This window comes from Anabrus simplex, chromosome 1, assembly GCF_040414725.1.
Source record: "Anabrus simplex isolate iqAnaSimp1 chromosome 1, ASM4041472v1, whole genome shotgun sequence".
Lineage (NCBI taxonomy): Eukaryota > Metazoa > Arthropoda > Insecta > Orthoptera > Tettigoniidae > Anabrus > Anabrus simplex.
In genome coordinates, this window is record NC_090265.1 from 884,742,069 (window position 1) to 884,767,130 (window position 25,062).

The following is a 25,062-nucleotide window of genomic DNA, read 5'->3' on the forward strand; positions in this document are numbered from 1 at the left end:
TCAAGTGCGGGACCATCACTAAGTATACCAGAATCCTTGGAGACAGCTCATCACGTCAGTTTCGTAATAGTAGGAACGTGTCTAGTCTGAAAAGTGTTGACATTAAGAGCTAATAAATTCCTGTATTTTAGTACGACAAGTGTTCTTTCTTAAGAACTCTGTTATATTTTACTTGGCTCCATGAGGATGAGCTCCATCCTCTCTTATAAATACTGGATGTATTGACCGTCATTAATGTGTTTCTTGTGTATTACGTAATTATATACATTTATTTTATTGTGTGTCACTCCTTAATATGTATAAAATAGTTCAATTATCAACAAACTTTAGTATTGTAATTTAGTTTATAACATATTTATGTTCAATATACTTGTTGGCTGAGGGGTTCAGGTGGAAGAGCGGGGATTCGACTCCGGGTCAGTTCGGTGCTATCTGAAGGAGCTCAAATACACGAGCTGGCACGTAGAAGAAAAGCTCATGTGCGGCAACATTCCGGTATCTTGGTGTTTATCCCCTGTGGGTGAGGGTGGCAGAGTACATTCGTGGTATATCCTGCCCGTCGAACGAGGCGATTAAAACGGGGACTCCCTGAGGCTCTCAACTTGTTTGGTGGTTTGGTGACCACGAGGCTCCGAGCTGAGCCTGAGTTTCTACTTAATTGTTCCTAGCTCCTTACTTGAATCTTTCCTATCCGACTTCCCTTGGTCAGTACTTGTTCTCTTTTCATTCCAAGGCACTACGTTTGCGAGGCTTAGGGTTTCTTTCACTTGCATGCCCTTCTGGATTTTCTCTTTCGCTTTTTAAGATACTTTCCTTTTTCGAAGGATCGGAGTTTTTCCTTTTTTCCTCGTTAACAGAGGATGGTTTCCCAGAAAATTCCTCTTAAAATAATTATCCCCACCAACTATGCGTTTCCGAAAACAGTTCAACTAGTTAGTGGAACAAATGACATCGTTATTAATATTCAGTAGGCTGGTAAGCTCGCAGATCAGAGACATTTCACCTGAATCCGAGGGCTGGTTCAAGGTTCTCTAAGCCTGCATGAGAACAATTGAGGACTTATCCGACGGTTCCGAACTAGAAAACCAAGAATAATGACAGAGACGAACCGTCGCACTGGCCACGCGTCACCTCGCAATCTGCAGGCCTGAGGGCTGAACAGTGGTCGCTTCGTACGCCAGGGTCCATCATGGCTGTAGCGCTATGGGGTTTTGTTTGGTATGGTATGCTTCACAATATTTATTTTTATGTAATAAAAAGAAACGAAATAGCCACCCGTGTTCCTTTCTTATTAATACATGACTATTGCAGATAGAAAGAAGCGTAGGGTCCGTTCATAAGAACAAGTTAAATACTTGTTTCATACTGACGATTAGATCGTATTTTTATTGCTTGATGAATAAGCAGGTGAGAGCGATAACTGACAAAATAAACTTTCCGCTCCTATGAAATTCTGTTCAAATAAGCGTATAGAAAACATATAATTATTTACTATTGATCACTGTCGAAATAAATGTTCTTTATGTAAGAAATGATTTTTTATAAACTGAAAGAACTGTGTATGCAACTAGTTGACGAAGTAGTAGAAGTGTGGCGTCATTTCAAACCTTACTCCCGACGAACGCTCCCTAAGGCAGAGATGCAAAGCCTATGTTATAAGAGTAGAAATCCTCAGATTGCGGAGTATTAAGTTTTTATTTGCCCATAATTGTGCTTCGTGAAGGACAAGAAGTGTTGAGCAAGAGGAACCCTAGCCAAGTGGTGCTAGAAATAACACGTGAATTTAATTGGAATGTGCAAATATCCTCTCTTCTGAGAACATGGACGACAATAGTGTTTCATTGAACTACATTTCGGCTTGAAACTAACGTAGAGTAGATACTCCTTTTAATAGACTAGTTTCCATTGATCATTTTGAAAAGATGGGGAGGGGTGGTAGCTGATTCATATTTTACAAAGAGCTATCGTGAGTGTGCCAGTCCCCCAAAACGCCTACATTATGTGCGTTTGAGGATTGTCGTCAAGCCCCATAGGGGGAAACTTGGAAGAATTTCACCATCGTCACTGGATTGGATCCCAGTCCTATTTATATCTACTGTATATCGGAGAAACCGTCATTCAGTGATTCACCATATTCTCTTTAGCCAGATCTTATTTTTATAGCAGTCTGAAGGACTTCGGTCCGAACAGAAGTTGATTGGTACGCCAAGGCCCTTCACGACTTTAGCGCCATGGAGTTTGATTTGGTTTGCTTTAGTTTGGTTTGGTATACTTCACAATATTTCTTGTTCTGTAATTACAAGAAACGAAATAGGCCCCCGAGCTTCTTGCTTTTGATTACCAAACGACGGAGATCACTGTCGAAATTATTGTAAGGAATATTCCAATATTCACCGTTAGATAGGTTATTTTGGCTTACTTACAGTAAAAAGGATGAAGGTGCTTACTGTCAAGTTTATATTTATATTTAACTTATTTAACAATAGTGCCGATTGTTAAATAATTGTGAAATTGTGAAACAGAAAAGGGAAGAGTCTTTTTGGTAAAACTGCACAGATTTTATTCAACTCTGTCTTAAAGATTGAGTTCATCATTTCGCTAGTAACTCTATCCCTTTCCCGACAATACGAAATTAAAAATCTTGATCCAATTCATTGTTGTGGAATGACTGAAAGACTTATGAATACCTCAAACATATTATTCTATTTTTGAAACCGTTAACATACATACATACATACATACATACATACATACATACATACATACATACATACATACATACATACATACATACATTATCATTATAGACTGTTATGCCTTTCAGCGTTCAGTCTGCAAGCCTCTGATAGTTTACTAAACGTCGCCACAATCCTCGATTTGCAACTAGTGTTGTGGCCTCATTTAGTTCTATACTTCTTATCTTTAAATCGTTAGAAACCGAGTCTAACCATCGTCGTCTTGGTCTCCCTCTACTTCTCTTACCCTCCATAGCAGAGTCCATTATTCTCCTAGGTAACCTACCCTCCTCCATTCGCCTCACATGACCCCACCACCGAAGCCGGTTTATACGTACAGCTTCATCCATCGAGTTCATTCCTAAATTAACCTTTATTTCCTCATTCTGAGTACCCTCCTGCCATTGTTCCCACCTGTTTGTACTAGCAATCATTCTTGCTACTTTCATGTCTGTTACTTCTAACTTATGAATAAGATATCCTGAGTCCACCCAGCTTTCGCTCCCGTAAAGCAAAGTTGGTCTGAAAACAGACCGATGTAAAGATAGTTTCGTCTGGGAGCTGACTTCCTTCTTACAGAATACTGTTGATCGCAACTGCAAGCTCACTGCATTAGCGAAAAATGTAAAAGTTAGACTGCCTCGATTAACAACCAGTCAAGCATATCGAAGTCATGTTCCTGCAACTTCTCTGGAAGAACATTTTCATAGAAATGTTTTTCGCCCATTCTTGAATTTCCTTTGCAATGAACCGTCTACTGAATTCACACATAATAAACAAAACCATATCCTTAAACTTCAGTCCTTCCATAATCGTAACACTCGCTCGGGCTCCACTTTAGCTATTCCTCTTCACCACTCTTCTGTGTATAATAAATCTTTCATTGTAACCGGATCCAGGCTTTGGAATTCCCTGCCAGTAAGTGTCAGGGGCATTGACTCTTTCCCCAAATTTAAAATATCTTGCCGAGACTTCCTGTTGAGAGATACCGATTGAAGTGTGTATTGGTGTGTATTGTGTGCGTGTGATTGGTAATTGTAAAATTAAAAATTGTTTCTGTTAGTTTTATATAATATAAACGTAAGGGTAGTTGATAAGTGTGTACATTGTAAGTGTATGTGCAAGTGTCTGTGTGAGATAGAAAAGAGGACTGAAGTATCGAGCTAATAAGCTAATAAGCTGCATATTGTGTGGATGTGTAACTTAAGCTTAATTTAGGAAATAGTATAAGGAGTGTAATTAGTATAATTAGTAATAGGCAACCTTAATATTATATATTCTATTGTGGTTAAGTGTAAGAGAGGGCCGTGTGCCCTAACTTCGCCACATGAAAGAAGCCATAATAAATAAATAAATAAATAAATAAATAAATAAATTTAAAAATATATTAAATGCAAACAAGACTCACCTGGCAGAGCTTCGAAGGGAATGAAACTCTTCCCCATATCAGAAACAACTTCCATCGTAACATCAGGGAACTTCTTATCATCATGTGCATCATACTAGTGACAATATACACAGCCGAAAGGTCACTTTCAGCTTTAAGAGGTGTAAAGATCTTTGTGAGTTTAAAAAAAGCAAATTGTCTCAAAATTTCCCTTTATTTAGTGTAATAATAAAAGAGAATCCGAAAGTCTTAAGTCATTGGCACAACATTTAATATCTTTGCGGAATTTGTAATTCTCACCTATAAAGAGAGCATTCCTAGGAACAGTCGATCGTTTGATTAAAATGTTCGCCAAAGTATCGAGGTTCAATTTCTTTTGTTTCTTGATTACTGCATTGTCGTTCAATTTTCCTTGCTTCATGGAACTGCCCAAGTAAGTTTTAAATCTTCTCAAGGCGGAAAAGGAACGTTCTGATGTGCACGTTAACATGTGTATAGCTAAAGCGATCTTTAGCAAACCTAACTATCTCTGGAATCAATTACCCTTTCTGAAGTTTTGGATGAATCAGATCTAATTAATAAAATAAAATATAAATCCATATGATTGAGATTGAAGTAAACAAAAGATTCTTAGTGGGTTCCTCAGCCGCCTGTTGGTAATGTAGGGACAAACGCACCTTCGTATTGCTAGGTTTAAAAATTATCACAAAACTTTATTTTCTTTTCTTTCTTTCTTTTCTTCTGTTTTTATCTCCTTTTTAAAAGTCTTTCTTCGCCCTGTTTGTAGGGAGTGCTGGGCACCTGCACCGCAGCACCCCTGTTTTCGGCGCCCCTGTTCATGGCGATATCTTCTAAACGTAAAATACATTTGGGGATGAACAGTGAAATATGCGTTGGCTTCTAGTCTAGGTATCAAGTGTTGATCAGGCATCAGCTTGTCAGAAGGCTGTAGATAAAATATTTAGCTAACAGCCTGAAATAGCATGGCTTACACATCGCATGCTGACAGAAAGATCGCTGGCACATGATGAGAATCTCGTCTTCATTCCCCTGCATATACGAAATAAAATTGCCAACAAGAACGGCATTTTACAAGGAAGAAGCGAATTTTCTTTTATTCTAATGTGTTTTCCCGATTATACAATTAGAATGCTTTTGCGGCAGTATAGGCTGTATTTCTATTTTTAGTCTTTGAGAAAAAATCAAAAGCAGTCCGATTTGGTTTATAGCATGATGGGGTTGTTATTGGTGCTGGTGGTGGTACTTTTTTTTAGAACAACTCCAGTCCAAGAACAACGAAGAGGTTTGATTCTTCGAAGAATAAAGTCATCCGCGAAATAAAGGACCACGAAATCGGTGACATTCTAAGATGCCTAGGTCTCGCAATATCGACGGGGTCACAAGGAAAGAGAGATCGGATAGGAAGCCAGAAACCTAGTGCAAGTCGAAGCAACTCAGCTAACTCTCCTGGTTGCCACTTGAAAGTCGTTGGTGGTCCATTTTTTGGGAACCACAAAGTAGAAATAAGTACACCTATCTCACTCTCTGTCATCAGGCCGACGGTAGCTTCGATTCTCATTTAGTGTTCTAAGGAATCCCTGCCAGTTATTAGATTACTCAGCCCATCCGATCTTCTTCCTTTACTCTTTACTAGACTCCTTTCGCACTTACCGTCTATCTATTCTGATAAACAGTTCTTCTCTTCCAATCTGAATACTGTTACATTTTCTACCGTAGTTACTTCCGTGGTAAGCTACAGTAAAAGTAAACGTTCAATGTAATCGATTAGTTCTTTAAAGTAAGTTTTGAAACTTAATAACTGCAAGGAGCGTTATCTAGTTACCTGTGTCGAGTAACACTAATTATTATGATACTGGATCTAAGGGTAACGCAACTTCAGGAATTACTCTTGGTAAGTTACTTTAGACGAAGAAAGTGAAATATCAAGTTGCCTATTTTCTTTAGAGATAAGTCTTCCACCTAGAATTTTATAGTAGTATAATGGGAGAGTTCGGCGGCACCTCCGCCGCCGCACGCCTCCGCCCGCCTCCTCCTCCGCCGCCGCATCCGCCGCCGCCGCCTCCGCCGCCGCCGCCGCCGCCCGCGGGAAATTTGAATTTTGGCGGGAAATTTGAATTTTGGCGCGAGATTTGAATTTGTAAACAAAGCCACGTGCTTTTTGACAGCTGTCATCGACAACAACGCAACGCTAACCTCACTGCTGCCATCTTGACGGGTCTAAACCTCACTAGTGCCAACTTAACCTAACTAGCATGAGGTAAACAAAGCCACGTGTTTTATGACAGCCACGTGCTTTTTGACAGACAACAACGCATCGCTAACCTCAGTACTGCCATCTTGACGGGTCTAAACCTCAGTAGTGCCAACTTAACCTCACTAGCGCGAGGTAAACAAAGCCACGTGCTTTTTGACAGCCACGTGCTTTTTGACAGATTTGTAAACAAAGCCACGTGCTTTTTGACAGACAACAACGCATCGCAAACCTCAGTACTGCCATCTTGACGGGCCTAAACCTTAGTGGTACCAACTTAACCTAACTAGCATGAGGTAAACAAAGCCACGTGCTTTTTGACAGCCACGTGCTTTTTGACAGATTTGTAAACAAAGCCACGTGCTTTTTGACAGACAACAACGCATCGCTAACCTCAGTACTGCCATCTTGACGGACCTAAACCTTAGTGGTACCAACTTAACCTAACTAGCGCGAGGTAAACAAAGCCACGTGCTTTTTGACAGCCACGTGCTTTTTGACAGCCTTGTAAACAAAGCCACGTGCTTTTTGACAGCTGTCATCGACAACAACGTATCGCTAACCTCAGTACTGCCATCTTGACGGACCTAAACCTTAGTAGTACCAACTTAACCTAACTAGCATGAGGTAAACAAAGCCACGTGTTTTTTGACAGCCACGTGCTTTTTTGACAGCTGTCATCCGCCATCTTTAAACCACAGAGCACTGTGCTGCCCTCTTGCGTCACCTGTCATCAGCAGTGCTGCCATCTCGGCGGGCCTAAACCTTAGTGCTACCAACTTAACCTCACTAGCGTGAGATAAACAAAGCCACGTGCAGCTGTCATCCGCCATCTTTAATCTATAGAGCACAGTGCTGCCCTCTTTAGCTACTTACCTTTGAAATGTGGTGGCGGATAATTTGAGAAATGCTTTTTGACAGCAGCCATCTTTGTGCACCGTGCTGCCCTCTTTAGCTAGATACCTGTGGTGGCGGGCAATTCCACATGGCAGCAGCCATCTTTAATCAAGAGAGCACCGTGCTGCCCTCTATATGGTGGCGGCAAATTCTACATGCTCTTGTTTGGAAACAAACTCACGCGCTTTTTTGACAGCTGTCATCCGCCATCTTTAATCAACAGAGCACCGTGCTGCCCTCTTTAGCTACTTACCTTTGAAATGTGGTGGCGGCAAATTCCACGTGCTCTTGTTTGGAAACAAAGCCATGTGCTTTCTTGACAGCTGACATCCGCCATCTTTAATCTATAGAGCACAGTGCTGCCCTCTTTATCGTAGTAGATGTAAATTCGTCACAGCTGTCATCCGCAGTGCTGCCATCTTAACGGGCCTAAACCTTAGTGCTACCAACTTAACCTCACTAGCGTGAGATAAACATATCCACGTGCTTTTTTGACAGCTGTCATCCACCATCTTTAATCTATAGAGCACAGTGCTACCCTCTTTAGCTACTTACCTTTGAAATGTGGTGGCGGATAATTTGAAAAATGATTTTTGATAGCAGCCATCTTTGAGCACCGTGCTGCCCTCTTTAGCTAGATACCTGTGGTGGCAGGCAATTCCACGTGACAGCAGCCATCTTTAATCATGCGAGCACCGTGCTGCCCTCTATGTGGTGGCGGCAATTTGAAAAATTCTACATGCTCTTGTTTGGAAACAAACTCACGTGCTTTTTTCTGACAGCTGTCATCCGCCATCTTGCATCACAAACCTCAGTGCTGCGCTCTTTAACTAGATACCTTTGAAATGTGGTGGCGGCAAATTCTATGCTGCCCTCTTTATCGTAGTAGATGTAAATTCGTCACCTGTCATCCGCGGTGCTGCCATCTTTAGCTAGATACCTTTGAAAAGTGGTGGCGGATAATTTAAAAAGAAAAATTCTACAGCAGCCATCTCTCGGCGCTAATTGCACAAGATGGTGGCTATACATGACTCCTTAAAGGTGCTTATGCAAGATGGCCGCTATACATAGACACCCTTGGGATGCTTGCGCAAGATGGCGGTTATACATAGCTCCTTATGAGGGATGCTTGTGCAAGATGGCGGTTGCTCTTATGAGGCGGCTTAAGGATCCTTGGCTAGAGACGCCCTAAGGATGCTTGCGCAAGATGGCGGATGCAAGATGGCGGCTATACATAGCTCCTTATGAGACAGCCAGTACTCGATACAACATGTGATCAGAACATTGATTGATGTGTTCAGAACGCAAAATAAGTAGAATCGAACACTGTACTCGATGTCGTTAACTTCAACATGTGATTAAAACATTGTCTGGTGTGTTCAGAACACTACATAAGTAGAATCGAACGCTGTACAACATGTTAGGGGATACCTTTGTTTAGATTGAAACATAACAAGACTAGAATTGAACACTGCACTCGATGTCGTTACATGTGATCAGAACAATGATTGATGCGTTTCCTCCTCCTCCTCCTCCTCCTCCCCTCCTCCTCCTCCTTCTCTACCTCCTCCTCCGCCTCTTATGTCAAGGCATAGCTTTATACCGAACAAGTTTAAACCTGCATCGCGAAGGCAAGCGTGTGCAGCGATAACATTATTGTGCATGTTTAGACTTTCGAAACATAAGAAGAGTAGAATCAAACGCTGTACTCGATACGACATGTGATCAGAACATTGATTGATGCGTTCAGAAAAACAAAATAAGTGATCAAGACTAGAATCGAACAATGTACTCAATACATCATGTGTTTAGAATATGTCAGGGGATACGCTTGTTCTAAGAAGATCAGATTGAAACATAACAAGACCAGAATAGAACACTGTAATCGATGTTGTTAACTTCAACATGTGATCAGAACATTGATTGATGTGTTCAGAACACAAAATAAGTGATCATGACTAGAATCGAACACTGTACTCGATACAACATGTGATCAGAACATTGATCGATGTGTTCAGAACACGAAATAAGTGATCAAGACTAGAATCGAACACTGTACTCAATACAACATGTGTTTAGAACATGTTAGGGGGTACCCTTGTTCTAAGAAGATCAGAATGAAACATAACAAGACTAGAATCGAACACTGTAATCGATGTTGTTAACCTCAACATATGATCAGAACATTGTTTGATGTGTTCAGAGCAAAAGTACAATTTTGATGATTTGCTTAGTGTAAAATCAAAAACTATGGAAACACACTGTGCACATATCGCGTAGCTAACTCGCTCAGTAAGCAATATTGCAAAACTACAACTTCAATGATTTGCATAGTGTAAAAATCAAAAACACACTGTACCCATACTGCGCAGCTAACTCGCTCGGTAAACGATATAGCCAAAGTATAACTTCAAATTATTTACCTTCCATCATTCGTCTTGTGTGTAAAAATCAGTCGAACAAGTTATCGCATAAACATGGCTGAAAAAAAATCGTGATAGGGTATGGAACCCAGGGGTTACATCTTATCAGAAGGGCAAAAAGGATGAAAGGACTCTTCCTCCTCCTTACCGCACATTCCTTGAAGGGCTAATTGGCTGAAGGGCTAATGGGCTAAAGGGCTAAAGGACTAAAGGGCTAATGGGCTAAAGGGCTAAAGGAGCAACAACCTCGTCGATCGCTATCAGCAAGAACGCTTGTACTTTGTTAAGTGTAGAAAATTAATCTTTATTTGTAAATGGTTTCATGTTCAGAACAAGGAATGGAAAATCCCCGAGGTGCGATGAGTTACGTTTTTCGAACTAGTGTTTGGAACACTGAACTTTTCAAGATGATAGCAGAGAGTTTAGCAATGTTCTGTTGTTGGATTTTAAATTCCGCGCTACAACATGCATAAGGTGGTAGCCTTGAGGTTTACCGCCGTAAAGATGGCAAGAGTGAGGTTAACAATGTTCTGTTGTTGGATTTTAAATTCTGCGCTACAACATGCATAAGGTGGCAGCCTTGAGGTTTACCGCCGTAAAGATGGCAAGAGTGAGGTTAACAATGTTCTGTTGTTGGATTTTAAATTCCGCGCTACAACATGCATAAGGTGGCAGCCCTTGAGGTTTACTCCCGTAAAGATGGCAAGAGTGAGGTTAGCAATGTTCCGTTGTTGGATTTTTAAAATTCCCCGCTATAACATGCATTAGGTGGCAGCCTTGAGGTTTACCGCCGTAAAGATGGCAGCAGTGAGGTTAGCGACGCTCTATTGTCCTTCAAAGTGAGGTTAGGGTTCGTCAAGAAGACAGCTGTCAAAAAAGCACGTGGCTATGTTTACCAAACAAGAGCACGTGATCGTGACGTCACGGTCACGTAATCAATCCTTAGCTCGACGTCGCTAAGAGCAGCATTAGGATTAGCTATTCTTAAAAGTCTTGGGAACAGAGCAGCAGTATGAATTGCTATGTTTCAAAGCGTGTACACATCACCTATCGATTTTACATACATCGACCATCGAACTAAACTTCATCCGCTAGATCGTGCTGCTATCTTAGCATGACTTTAAAGTACAATGAATAGCCATGTTTCAAAGCGTGTACACATTACCTATCGATTTTGCACGTATCGACTCTCGTACTAAACTTCTTCCGCTAGATTGTGCTGCTATCTTAGCATGACTAAGATGCATGAACTGAAAGTACGAAGAATAACCATGTTTTAAAGCGTGTACACATTACCTATCGACTTTGCATGTATCGACTCTCGTACTAAACTTCTGCAGGTAGATTGTGCTGCTATCTTAGCATAACTTATACGCATGAACTTAAAGTACAGAGAATAGCTATGTCTCAAAGCGTGTACACATTACTTATTGATTTTGCATGCAACAAATATCGTACTAAACTTCTTCCTCTAGATTGTATTGCTATCTTAGCATAACTTATACACATGAACTTAAAAGTAGAAAGAATAGCCATGTTTCAAAGCGTGTACACATTACTTATTGATTTTGCATGCATCAAATATCGTACTAAACTTCTTCCGCTAGATTGTGCTGCTATCTTAACACAACCTATACGCATGACCTTAAAGTAAAAAGATGTGTACACATCACCTATCGATTTTGCATGCATCGAATCTCGTACTGAACTTCGTCCGCTAGATTGTGCTGGTATCTTAGCATAACTTATACACATGAACTTAAAAGTACAAAGAATAGCCATGTTTCAAAGCGTGTACACATCAACTATCGAATTTGCATGTATTGACTCTCATACTAAACTCCTTCCGCTAGATCGTGCTGCTATCTTAGCATAACCAATACGCATGACCTTAAAGTAAAAAGAATAGCCATGTTTCAAAGTGTGTATACATTACCTATCGACTTTGCATGCAACAAATATTGTACTAAACTTCTTCCGCTAGGTTGTGCTGCTATCTTAGCATAACTTATACACATGAACTTAATGTACGAAGAATAGCCATGTTTCAAAGCGTGTACACATTACTTATTGATTTAGCATTCATCGAATCTCGTACTAAATTTATTCCGCTAGTTTGTGCTGCTATCTTAGCATAACCTATACCCATGAACTTAAAGTACAATGATTAGTCATGTTTCAAAGCGTGTACGCATCAACTATCGATTTTGCATGTATCGACTCTCATGCAAAACTTCTTCAGGTAGATTGTGCTGCTATCTTAGCATAACTAAGACGCATGAACTTAAAGTACAAAGAATAGCCTTGTTTCAAAGCGTGTACACATTACCTAATGATTTTGCAAGCATCGACTCTCGTACTAAACTTCTTCCACTAGATTGTGCTAAAATCGTGTAAGTGTGCTGCTATCTTAGCATAACCTATCGATTTTACATGCATCGACTATCGCAAGCATAACTAAGACGCATGAACTTAAAGTACAAAGAATAGCCTTGTTTCAAAGCGTGTACAGATCACCCTGAACTTCTTCCGCCAGATTGTGCTGCTATCTTAGCATAACCTATACGTATGACTTTAAGGTACAAAGAATAGCCATGTTTCAAAGCGTGTACACATTACCTATCGACTTTGCATGTATCGACTCTCGTACAAAACTTCTTCCGCTAGGTTGTGCTGCTATCTTAGCATAACTCATACACATGAACTTAAAGTACAAAGAATAGCCTTGTTTCAAAGCGTTTACACATTACCTAATGATTTTGCACGAAACGACTATCATACTAAACTTTTTCCACTAGATTGTGCTAAAATCATGTAAGTGTGCTGCTATCTTAGCATAACCTATCGATTTTACATGCATCGACTATCGTACTAGACTTCTTCCGCTAGAGCATGTAGCAATCGCTTTTGTGTATCCCAAACCCCTGTGCACGAACTTAAAGCATAAAGATGAGCTATGTTCTAAAGCGTGTACACATCACCTATCGATAATGTATGTATCGAATATCGTACTAAACTTCTCCTGCTAGAGCGTACGAGTATCGCTTGTGCGTGCACGAACTTAAAGCATAAAGAATAGCAATGTATAAAAATCTTGTAAACAAAGCAGCAGCATTACGTATAGTGAAGATTAAATGCGTGCACACATCATGTATCCATGATGCACACAGTACTAAACTTATTCCATTAGAATGTACAAAGTTCGCATGTGTTTGTACTGCTATCTTAGCATAGCCTATGTGCATGAACTTAAAGCATAAAGAATAGTTATGTGTAAAAAATCTTGTGAACATAGCAGAGTGTTAACTACGTAGGTGTAGACATTGAACTTTACATGCTGAGGCAACATACTACGTGACCGTGACGTCACGACCACGTGCTCTTGTTTGGTAAACATAGCCACGTGCTTTTTTGACAGCTGTCTTCTTGACGAACCCTAACCTCACTTTGAAGGACAATAGAGCGTCGCTAACCTCACTGCTGCCATCTTTACAACGGTAAACCTCAAGGCTGCCACCTTATGCATGTTATAGCGGGGAATTTTAAAAATCCAACAACGGAACATTGCTAACCTCACTCTTGCCATCTTTACGGGAGTAAACCTCAAGGGCTGCCACCTTATGCATGTTGTAGCGCGGAATTTAAAATCCAACAACAGAACATTGTTAACCTCACTCTTGCCATCTTTACGGCGGTAAACCTCAAGGCTGCCACCTTATGCATGTTGTAGCGCGGAATTTAAAATCCAACAACAGAACATTGTTAACCTCACTCTTGCCATCTTTACGGCGGTAAACCTCAAGGCTACCACCTTATGCATGTTGTAGCGCGGAATTTAAAATCCAACAACAGAACATTGCTAAACTCTCTGCTATCATCTTGAAAAGTTCAGTGTTCCAAACACTAGTTCGAAAAACGTAACTCATCGCACCTCGGGGATTTTCCATTCCTTGTTCTGAACATGAAACCATTTACAAATAAAGATTAATTTTCTACACTTAACAAAGTACAAGCGTTCTTGCTGATAGCGATCGACGAGGTTGTTGCTCCTTTAGCCCTTTAGCCCATTAGCCCTTTAGCCCATTAGCCCTTTAGCCCTTTAGCCCATTAGCCCTTCAGCCAATTAGCCCTTCAAGGAATGTGCGGTAAGGAGGAGGAAGAGTCCTTTCATCCTTTTTGCCCTTCTGATAAGATGTAACCCCTGGGTTCCATACCCTATCACGATTTTTTTTCAGCCATGTTTATGCGATAACTTGTTCGACTGATTTTTACACACAAGACGAATGATGGAAGGTAAATAATTTGAAGTTATACTTTGGCTATATCGTTTACCGAGCGAGTTAGCTGCGCAGTATGGGTACAGTGTGTTTTTGATTTTTACACTATGCAAATCATTGAAGTTGTAGTTTTGCAATATTGCTTACTGAGCGAGTTAGCTACGCGATATGTGCACAGTGTGTTTCCATAGTTTTTGATTTTACACTAAGCAAATCATCAAAATTGTACTTTTGCTCTGAACACATCAAACAATGTTCTGATCATATGTTGAGGTTAACAACATCGATTACAGTGTTCGATTCTAGTCTTGTTATGTTTCATTCTGATCTTCTTAGAACAAGGGTACCCCCTAACATGTTCTAAACACATGTTGTATTGAGTACAGTGTTCGATTCTAGTCTTGATCACTTATTTCGTGTTCTGAACACATCGATCAATGTTCTGATCACATGTTGTATCGAGTACAGTGTTCGATTCTAGTCATGATCACTTATTTTGTGTTCTGAACACATCAATCAATGTTCTGATCACATGTTGAAGTTAACAACATCGATTACAGTGTTCTATTCTGGTCTTGTTATGTTTCAATCTGATCTTCTTAGAACAAGCGTATCCCCTGACATATTCTAAACACATGATGTATTGAGTACATTGTTCGATTCTAGTCTTGATCACTTATTTTGTTTTTCTGAACGCATCAATCAATGTTCTGATCACATGTCGTATCGAGTACAGCGTTTGATTCTACTCTTCTTATGTTTCGAAAGTCTAAACATGCACAATAATGTTATCGCTGCACACGCTTGCCTTCGCGATGCAGGTTTAAACTTGTTCGGTATAAAGCTATGCCTTGACATAAGAGGCGGAGGAGGAGGTAGAGAAGGAGGAGGAGGAGGGGAGGAGGAGGAGGAGGAGGAGGAAACGCATCAATCATTGTTCTGATCACATGTAACGACATCGAGTGCAGTGTTCAATTCTAGTCTTGTTATGTTTCAATCTAAACAAAGGTATCCCCTAACATGTTGTACAGCGTTCGATTCTACTTATGTAGTGTTCTGAACACACCAGACAATGTTTTAATCACATGTTGAAGTTAACGACATCGAGTACAGTGTTCGATTCTACTTATTTTGCGTTCTGAACACATCAATCAATGTTCTGATCACATGTTGTATCGAGTACTGGCTGTCTCATAAGGAGCTATGTATAGCCGCCATCTTGCATCCGCCATCTTGCGCAAGCATCCTTAGGGCGTCTCTAGCCAAGGATCCTTAAGCCGCCTCATAAGAGCAACCGCCATCTTGCACAAGCATCCCTCATAAGGAGCTATGTATAACCGCCATCTTGCGCAAGCATCCCAAGGGTGTCTATGTATAGCGGCCATCTTGCATAAGCACCTTTAAGGAGTCATGTATAGCCACCATCTTGTGCAATTAGCGCCGAGAGATGGCTGCTGTAGAATTTTTCTTTTTAAATTATCCGCCACCACTTTTCAAAGGTATCTAGCTAAAGATGGCAGCACCGCGGATGACAGGTGACGAATTTACATCTACTACGATAAAGAGGGCAGCATAGAATTTGCCGCCACCACATTTCAAAGGTATCTAGTTAAAGAGCGCAGCACTGAGGTTTGTGATGCAAGATGGCGGATGACAGCTGTCAGAAAAAAGCACGTGAGTTTGTTTCCAAACAAGAGCATGTAGAATTTTTCAAATTGCCGCCACCACATAGAGGGCAGCACGGTGCTCGCATGATTAAAGATGGCTGCTGTCACGTGGAATTGCCTGCCACCACAGGTATCTAGCTAAAGAGGGCAGCACGGTGCTCAAAGATGGCTGCTATCAAAAATCATTTTTCAAATTATCCGCCACCACATTTCAAAGGTAAGTAGCTAAAGAGGGTAGCACTGTGCTCTATAGATTAAAGATGGTGGATGACAGCTGTCAAAAAAGCACGTGGATATGTTTATCTCACGCTAGTGAGGTTAAGTTGGTAGCACTAAGGTTTAGGCCCGTTAAGATGGCAGCACTGCGGATGACAGCTGTGACGAATTTACATCTACTACGATAAAGAGGGCAGCACTGTGCTCTATAGATTAAAGATGGCGGATGTCAGCTGTCAAGAAAGCACATGGCTTTGTTTCCAAACAAGAGCACGTGGAATTTGCCGCCACCACATTTCAAAGGTAAGTAGCTAAAGAGGGCAGCACGGTGCTCTGTTGATTAAAGATGGCGGATGACAGCTGTCAAAAAAGCGCGTGAGTTTGTTTCCAAACAAGAGCATGTAGAATTTGCCGCCACCATATAGAGGGCAGCACGGTGCTCTCTTGATTAAAGATGGCTGCTGCCATGTGGAATTGCCCGCCACCACAGGTATCTAGCTAAAGAGGGCAGCACGGTGCACAAAGATGGCTGCTGTCAAAAAGCATTTCTCAAATTATCCGCCACCACATTTCAAAGGTAAGTAGCTAAAGAGGGCAGCACTGTGCTCTATAGATTAAAGATGGCGGATGACAGCTGCACGTGGCTTTGTTTATCTCACGCTAGTGAGGTTAAGTTGGTAGCACTAAGGTTTAGGCCCGCCGAGATGGCAGCACTGCTGATGACAGGTGACGCAAGAGGGCAGCACAGTGCTCTGTGGTTTAAAGATGGCGGATGACAGCTGTCAAAAAAGCACGTGGCTGTCAAAAAACACGTGGCTTTGTTTACCTCATGCTAGTTAGGTTAAGTTGGTACTACTAAGGTTTAGGTCCGTCAAGATGGCAGTACTGAGGTTAGCGATACGTTGTTGTCGATGACAGCTGTCAAAAAGCACGTGGCTTTGTTTACAAGGCTGTCAAAAAGCACGTGGCTGTCAAAAAGCACGTGGCTTTGTTTACCTCGCGCTAGTTAGGTTAAGTTGGTACCACTAAGGTTTAGGTCCGTCAAGATGGCAGTACTGAGGTTAGCGATGCGTTGTTGTCTGTCAAAAAGCACGTGGCTTTGTTTACAAATCTGTCAAAAAGCACGTGGCTGTCAAAAAGCACGTGGCTTTGTTTACCTCATGCTAGTTAGGTTAAGTTGGTACCACTAAGGTTTAGGCCCGTCAAGATGGCAGTACTGAGGTTTGCGATGCGTTGTTGTCTGTCAAAAAGCACGTGGCTTTGTTTACAAATCTGTCAAAAAGCACGTGGCTTTGTTTACCTCGCGCTAGTGAGATTAAGTTGGCACTACTGAGGTTTAGACCCGTCAAGATGGCAGTACTGAGGTTAGCGATGCGTTGTTGTCTGTCAAAAAGCACGTGGCTGTCATAAAACACGTGGCTTTGTTTACCTCATGCTAGTTAGGTTAAGTTGGCACTAGTGAGGTTTAGACCCGTCAAGATGGCAGCAGTGAGGTTAGCGTTGCGTTGTTGTCGATGACAGCTGTCATAAAGCACGTGGCTTTGTTTACAAATTCAAATCTCGCGCCAAAATTCAAATTTCCCGCCAAAATTCAAATTTCCCGCGGGCGGCGGCGGCGGAGGCGGCGGCGGAGGAGGAGGCGGGCGGAGGCGTGCGGCGGCGGAGGTGCCGCCGAACTCTCCCATTATACTACTTTTTATGTTTCTAATCCTTAACTTTTTCATAGATTACAAATTCTTATTTCACCAGTATGGATACTTCCTCTTACCATTCTTATCCTGTGTCTATGATGAACACTCCAAAATTTCAGCATTCATATCACTTCTCAGCCACGATTCAACTCTTATTACAATATCTAGCAAATACATATTAAATAGCTTAATTCTATTTCTTTATTTACAATACTTCTACAATTTAAGAGTAACATTTTTGTCATCCTTACTTTATTTCCAGCTCCGTGTAATCTTATTGTGTGGTATTTTTGCAGGTTGCTAATGAACGTGAAGCTCTTCGTGGTAATGGGCATCATGTGGATCGCAGAAATCATCTCCAACCTCATACGGAAGCCCGCATGGCTGTGGTACCTCCCGGATGCAGCTAATGCATTACAAGGACTACTTATCTTTATCATCTTTGTAATGAAACGTAAAATATTGCTTCGTCTCGCCAAAAGGCTTGGTATCAACATTCAGCCCGTCCTCAAGATGACGGGAGGTACACAAAATAGCAGCTCTAGTCGCTGTTACGACCCTTACCGGTAAGAAAACCCCTTCTCTCTCTCTCTCACACACACACACACACACACACACACACACACACACACACACATACGGTTTCTCAAATAATCTTTCAGGTCTACACTTTTGTGTCTGTTAATGTTGCTGGTTGAAACTCAGAAACAGCTCCATATACTAACTAGTTCTTCCTATTTATGAATTCGTTTGATAACTGTTCTGTTACTGTAAAGTCAAGAATTGGAAGAATGGTTGACTGACTGGGCAGAATAGAGGGGAGCGAAGATGATGGTGAAATCGGCGAATTGAAATATCTATGCAGATGGGAGCAGTCCAGGGTACGAAATCGCAGGAGTGGGGGAGGGGGGGGGGAGGAAATGGAGTGTTTCCCCCCAACCGACGATTTTATCTCAAATTTCCCCGGGAGGACTCTTTCATTTAAAATAATGAGGAAAATAGATAACACATTTGTTACTGAAATTACTGAAATAAATATATATTACTGTGCATATTTTCATTAAAAAATCAGCAATAATATACATAATATAGAAATAATAGAATAACTGCCAGACCTTGAGCAATAAAGTGACGTAGCGGTGGCAACTCCGCACCTGCAGCCTATCTTTCATGTTTCACTCTGGCAAGTTCATCTGAAACCCGCGAATAATTTTCCAATATTTATCATTCTTGTTATAACAACAGACTTCAAACAAAAAGGTTTAAAATTTACATTTTTCTGGGGGAGGGGGTGATTTAGTTATCGGGAAATTATATACCCCCTCCCTCGCCGGGTACTGCGTGAAATAAACACTGATAGTTAAGCCCTACGATCCTTCTCCCTCCCCGCCCACCATTTTTTTCTGATTTCGCACCCTGAGGAGCATAGAACACAGGCAGACAGAGTTTGGATGAGTGTGAGATTCCGAGTGTGATGGGGAGGAAGAAAGCTCTCCATGGATGGATATGTGGAAGGTGCATTGGGATAGATAATCAGAGACAAGTTGAACCGTAGGAGGAGAGGAGGGTGAAGAAATGAAGTTTGATTATTTTATTTCGTATGACAGAAGGATACAATGATCTATGTACGTTATACATGCATAAGAGTAATATCCATTATTTCCTGTACACTTTATTCAAGTCACCAGGGGCGTAACGTTAGGGCCTGCAATACAAGCGGGCCCGGGCCTTTAAGAGGCCTCGCAGACTCCCCGCAAAAAAAAATACGTATAAGTTATCGGGCCTAATGTCACTTTTCACGTAAATGGTCTGAAGATCAGACCGCAACGGTTTTGTAGAGCCAGTTGAAATAGTTTGTGTTTGCAAATTGTACATAGAGTAATTGCCATGTGGTTGCATCTAGCAGCGGTTATTATTATAACTTATGTCGAGAGTGTAATACAGCACCGATGTAAACAATGCTTGCCCTTGCCGTCTCTCGTAACACCGCGGCACGCTCCTGCACCAAACAATGATAACAAAATTATTTACATCTATATACATATTTGAGTAGTCTTAAAACATAGAGAAAGAGACAGACCACATGATCTAGTAGTGTGAGAGTTGAATGTCCAACGTGCTTAACTATTTTACAGCTTCTTCAGTGGCCTCTTGGGTATCCTGCGTTGTTCCATTGAACTTCCTGAGTGGGCAATCCATAGCGATATGTAGGAGAGTCTGGGACACGTCGGCACAGTCACAGTAAGGGTTCTCAGTTACCCTCCACTTATGCTTCCAGTATTGACTTCCGTCATGTTGGGTTCTTATTCGATTTAATGACGTCCAGATTTGTCTGGGTGGGTTGAAACCAGGAGGACGGTTAGGAGGAGAGAAGGGTGAAGAAATTAAGTTTGAATAGCATAGCGGGACGCCAAACAGAGTCAAAGGCCAGGTTGAAGTTGAAGGTGTGAAGTGTGGAATGGGTGCAGAAACTGTTGGAGGTGATCTGGGCTAGTCTAAGGAGTTGGTCTGAGGTGGAGAGCTGGGAATATGGGGATTACAGGTGGTCGTTACTTTAGAGGTAAGAGTGGACGCGGTGGACGAGAATTTTATCTTGGCGAGAACTCTGATGAGGATGATGAGACGATAGGAATCAAGCTCAGACCACACACAGCTTTCCACATTTTGAAGTGGGAAGCTACGCAAAATATTCTCAGGGATGGCTGTCGATGACATCATCATCTACCTGGGGTTTTTCCGATTGGTGCAGGGTCTACTCTTTGGATCTTGACTCGCCACTTCACTCTGTTCTGGGTTGCAGTTGACGTATTCCACAGATTCTCATATCTGCATGGATGATGTCCTGCCATTGCTGTTTAAATCTGTCCTTGGGTCTCTGGCCTTCAACCTTAATGTTGTAAGATATGTTGGAAACTGTTCCAGTCGCATTCCTTAAGACACGGACATAACGTCGTAGCCTTCCTCCCCTCATTTCCTCCCAAATGGGGGTGATGCCAAACTGTCTTCTCAGTATGTCATTGCGGATATGATCTAAAATGAAGAAATCCATCGTCCAATGAACCACGTGCATTTTTATGATGCGAAGACGATGCTCGGTGGCTTTACTTGTAGGCCAATACTCTGTTCCATACACTGCCACTCGATGGACGATAGTTCAGTAGATTTTAGATGCACAGGCATCTTTCAGTCTTATATTCCCGTGAGGTCTCTCCATCTCATTCAGGTTGCATTAACATGTGCTCGCACGTCCCCGTCAATACCACCATCACTCTGCAGGCAGGAACCCAAGAACCATAACATGTTGGTTTCTGCCAGGCCTTGGTTGTTGACTAAGATGGAGTCATCTGCTAGGTTTGTCTCCATGTACCCAGTCTTCCAATGTTAAGAGGGAGTCCAAACTCGGAATGCCGTTATACCCAGAACTGCACTTGACGCTCCAGCTCATACCTGGTTGTTGCCGCAAGCATGATGTCATCAACAGGAAGTACTGTGGATGGGACGTCACACTGCAAATTACGCGTGATGGTGCCCATAATGATAATAAAGAGGAGTGGTGACAGTGACAAACCCTAGTGGATGCCAAATGTGGCAGGGAGCTCCTCAGAGGTGCTGGGTGAAAGAATCTTGCACAACTGATGACATTCTGGTAGAGCAAGTTGATGAGAACTCCATGTTCACATAGCGCTTACCAAATGAACTGATGCGGGAGTCGGTCGAAAACGTTCTCTAGATGAAGGAAAGTTATATGTAATGACTTTCTCTTTTCCCTACCTCTCTCTAGCAGCAAAATGGCGACTGTGGTGCCAGAATCTTGGACAAATCCGCACTGGTTGATGCTAAAATTAACGATGTTTTGAATGCGCTGGTCTAGAAATCACTCATTCTTCCGCGGGTTTTATTTCTTAGTCAAAATTTCTTGGACACTATTTCGCTTACAAAGTCTTGCATCTGAAAGCATACCGTATCTGTTGATTCAACATGAATCTGCTCGTCGTTGATGTTTCTTCATCCGGTCTTTTTCACTTGCAAGTAGTATTCAATGTTTTATTATTTTGGAGATTCTGGGATAGTACAGATCCCAGGAGAGCAAACGGGAGAGAAAGAAAGAAAGATGTCAATATGTTTTCAATTGAAATATTTTGAGGAATATTTACGTAAAGTTTGATCAAGGATTTAGCATACCTTTGGCAGTACAACCGGGAATTTCTGAAATCGCTGACTTGAAAATTATCCGAATAGATCTTATAGTTCTTAAATAAGAGTAATATGCCTTTGCTGGCGAGACCTAGTGTTTAAAGTGAACTACGTCTTCTGGTATAGGCTAGAGAAATGTTGTTACTTTCATTGATCTATCTCAGTCTTATCCTTGGCTGAGAAAATATGAAAATGACTGAGGTATGAGCGACGCTAGTAATGCCATTCCTTATGCAGCCAGTCCCTTCTATGAATGGTGTAAACATGTTAGTACTTATAGAGTCAGTTGGTGCATGCATTTCAGTGGGCTTGACAGGCTGTATGTAATAGCTTCTGGCTCAGTGAGGAAAGCAAAGGGAAACTACCACATTCCTCATTTCCCTAGTACGCCTCTTCAGTGATGCCTAGGCCATCTATGACAGCTGATGGTAGAGCTGTTCAGGATTCAACCATCCTTTGGGCTGAGTATTGAACATACATGGATACAATGTATGTATGCCATACATACATACATACATACATACATACATACATACATACATACATACATACATACATACATACATACATACATACATACATACATACATACATACATACATACATACATAAGAGTAATATCCATTCTTTCCTGTACACTTTATCCAAATCACCAGGGGCGTAACTTTAGGTCCTGCGATACAGACAGGTCCGGGCTTTCAAAATGCCTCGCGGACTCACTGAAAAAAGAAATATAGGCCTAAATGTAAGTTATTGAGCCTAATGTCACTTTTCACAGAAATGGTCAGAAGGTCAGGTCACGACGGTTTTGTAGAATCAGTCTAAATAGTTTGTGTTTGCAAAATGTACATAGAAGAATTGCCATGTGGTTGCACCTAGCAGCGGTTATTATAATAACTTATATCAAGTGTAACACAGCAGAGATTTAAACAATGCTTGCTCTTGCCATGGCATGCTCCTCACAAAAGAGTTGCACCAAATTGTTAAAATAATAACAGCAATGAAAATTGATAACAAAACATTGTACTTAATTAGAAAATGATACTTTCTAAATGTGTAGTGTATCTGAGATCGTATTATGCACACATTTGGCTGAACATTAAACTTTTGTCACACATTTATTCGACAACAATGGATAATGCCAGTGAGAAGCTGGTGTAGTTTCTTTCTTTACAAGTTGATTTACATCGCACTGACTTGGATAGTTCTTATGACGATGATGGGATAGGTTAGAGCTAGGAGTGGGAAGGAAGCAGCTGTGGCCTTAATTAACAGCCCCAGCATTTGACTGGTGTGAAAATGGAAAACCACAGAAAACCATCTTCAGGGCTGCCAGTGGAATTCGAACCCACTAACTCCCGGATGCAAGCTCACAGCTTTGCACGGCCAACTCGCCTGGTAGCTTTGTTGTCTACACCCACACCCGTATCTTGTAGAATCCTGGTACTTTTTGTAGGCTATACATTTTTTGGCCCCAAACTTCTAATTCCCAATTGCCACTACTGGGAGAGGTTATTAAAGAACATATGTTTCAAACATTCTAAAACTCATAATAGTGAATAAGAATCTCGTAATGTTCATTTTTCTGGTCCATTGTGTTTCTTATTCTATAATATTATAATGAGTTATGGACTCCTTGGATTAACCCATCCTTTTTACCCTATCATCATCATCATGATCATCATGATCATCACAACAATCTCAATGCTTTTTCAATGTGTTTGTTTTGTGTTCACAGGGTACGTAAAACTGCTAGCAGCTCAACACTGTGCACTTCATTGGAAGCAAGAAATTCCAACTCCAATTCCAACTCCCCTACTGGTAGCCGGCAGTGTATCACAACCATCAATTTGAATACAGACTCATCACTGCTTCCAAAACCATCAAGATCTGCATACACTTGAGCCAGTGAACAAAATTTCTGGTGTTTTTTAACACCTTGTCTTCTCTTACTGTTAGCATCTTTAGGAGTGCAACATTGAATATATGCAAAGAATGGAATTTGGAGGATATGTATATATTATGATGATCCCTTTTCTTTAAGGGAGTGTTGTATTACATATCCTATGATGAATTACAAAGATGGTTTTATCTCCTCGGAGGAATTGGAGAATTATCCTTTGCAATGAAATATAAGTTATAACTTTCCTGCAAAGAATGAAATCATGGTGTTCAGTCATATTTAATGGACAATTTTTAGAATAGAGCGATTTTACATGTTTATATTTTTATGACAACAGGTTAAACAAATTTATAATTGAACATTAGTCTGTGGACAATGATAGAGTGTTAGCCTCTGGACTCCAAGATCGCAAGCAGAGGTAGTGGAATTTTTGAAAGCCATGCAAAAGTCCATTTGGCATTCCATGTCAAACGATATTGGCATGTAAAAGATCTCTGGTAACATGTGTGATTTTAACCAAATAAAATTAATCAAAACTCAACCATTGCCCAGTAGAGATCCATTCCTTTGCCATCTGGTACAGTATAATAGCATGTCAAAATTCATGCAGGCAGCCTAGGCACATGCCTCTTTGGGGCCATATTATTATTATTATTATTATTATTATTATTATTATTATTATTATTATTATTATTATTATTATTATTATTATTATTATTATTATTATTATTATTATTATTATTATTATTATTATTATTATTATTATTATTATTATTATTATTATTATTATTATTATTATTATTATTATTATTATTATTATTATTATTATTATTATTATTATTATTCGGCCTCATTGGACCACTTCAGTCAATCATTTTCTGGTCATCTTATTTGATGTTTTCTTTCTGAATGACCCAGTAGCTTTTCATTCGTTCTCATCTTTTCTGTTGTTCCTCATCTGTAAATACCCTTATCATTTTATGTCATTTGTCGATTTTTAGTTTATATCTTATTTTTATGTTTTTCAGTTTCTCTTTAATTTTTTTGTTTTGTTTTGCAAATCATCCAAATAGGAAAAGTAGGTACTTTAATAATTCTACAACTTGTGATAGAAAATCTTTAGAATTATAACTATTCTAGTTATGATCAGTAATTTACTGTTCATGATTTAACAACTCATAGAAAGTTAATTATATTAAAAGAGCTGCTGTTAAAATTCATCTTGTAATTTCAAATTTCCTGAGAATTTTGCCTCAGAGACATGTATCAATGGCTAAGATATAATAGATAGACCCATTAGTCTAGAAATTATGTAGGTACTCTAATGTTTTTAATTCAGTATCCCTGTCAATTATATTATCTCTTATATTCCATGACCACATGGTACAATACAGTAAATG

At 40.6% G+C, this 25,062-nt stretch overlaps 1 protein-coding gene across 1 annotated transcript in view; it reads left to right on the plus strand.

The window, feature by feature from the left end:
• LOC136857419 (G-protein coupled receptor Mth2) overlaps positions 1 to 24,313 on the plus strand; it is a 263,867-nt gene extending 239,554 nt beyond the window's left edge. The window contains exons 5-6 of the mRNA XM_067136072.2: positions 17,862 to 18,131; positions 23,498 to 24,313. Of these exons, the coding sequence (XP_066992173.2) occupies positions 17,862 to 18,131; positions 23,498 to 23,663 (436 nt within the window). The 3' untranslated portion in view covers positions 23,664 to 24,313. The remainder of the gene's footprint in view (positions 1 to 17,861; positions 18,132 to 23,497) is intronic.
• Positions 24,314 to 25,062: the final 749 nt, after the last annotated feature.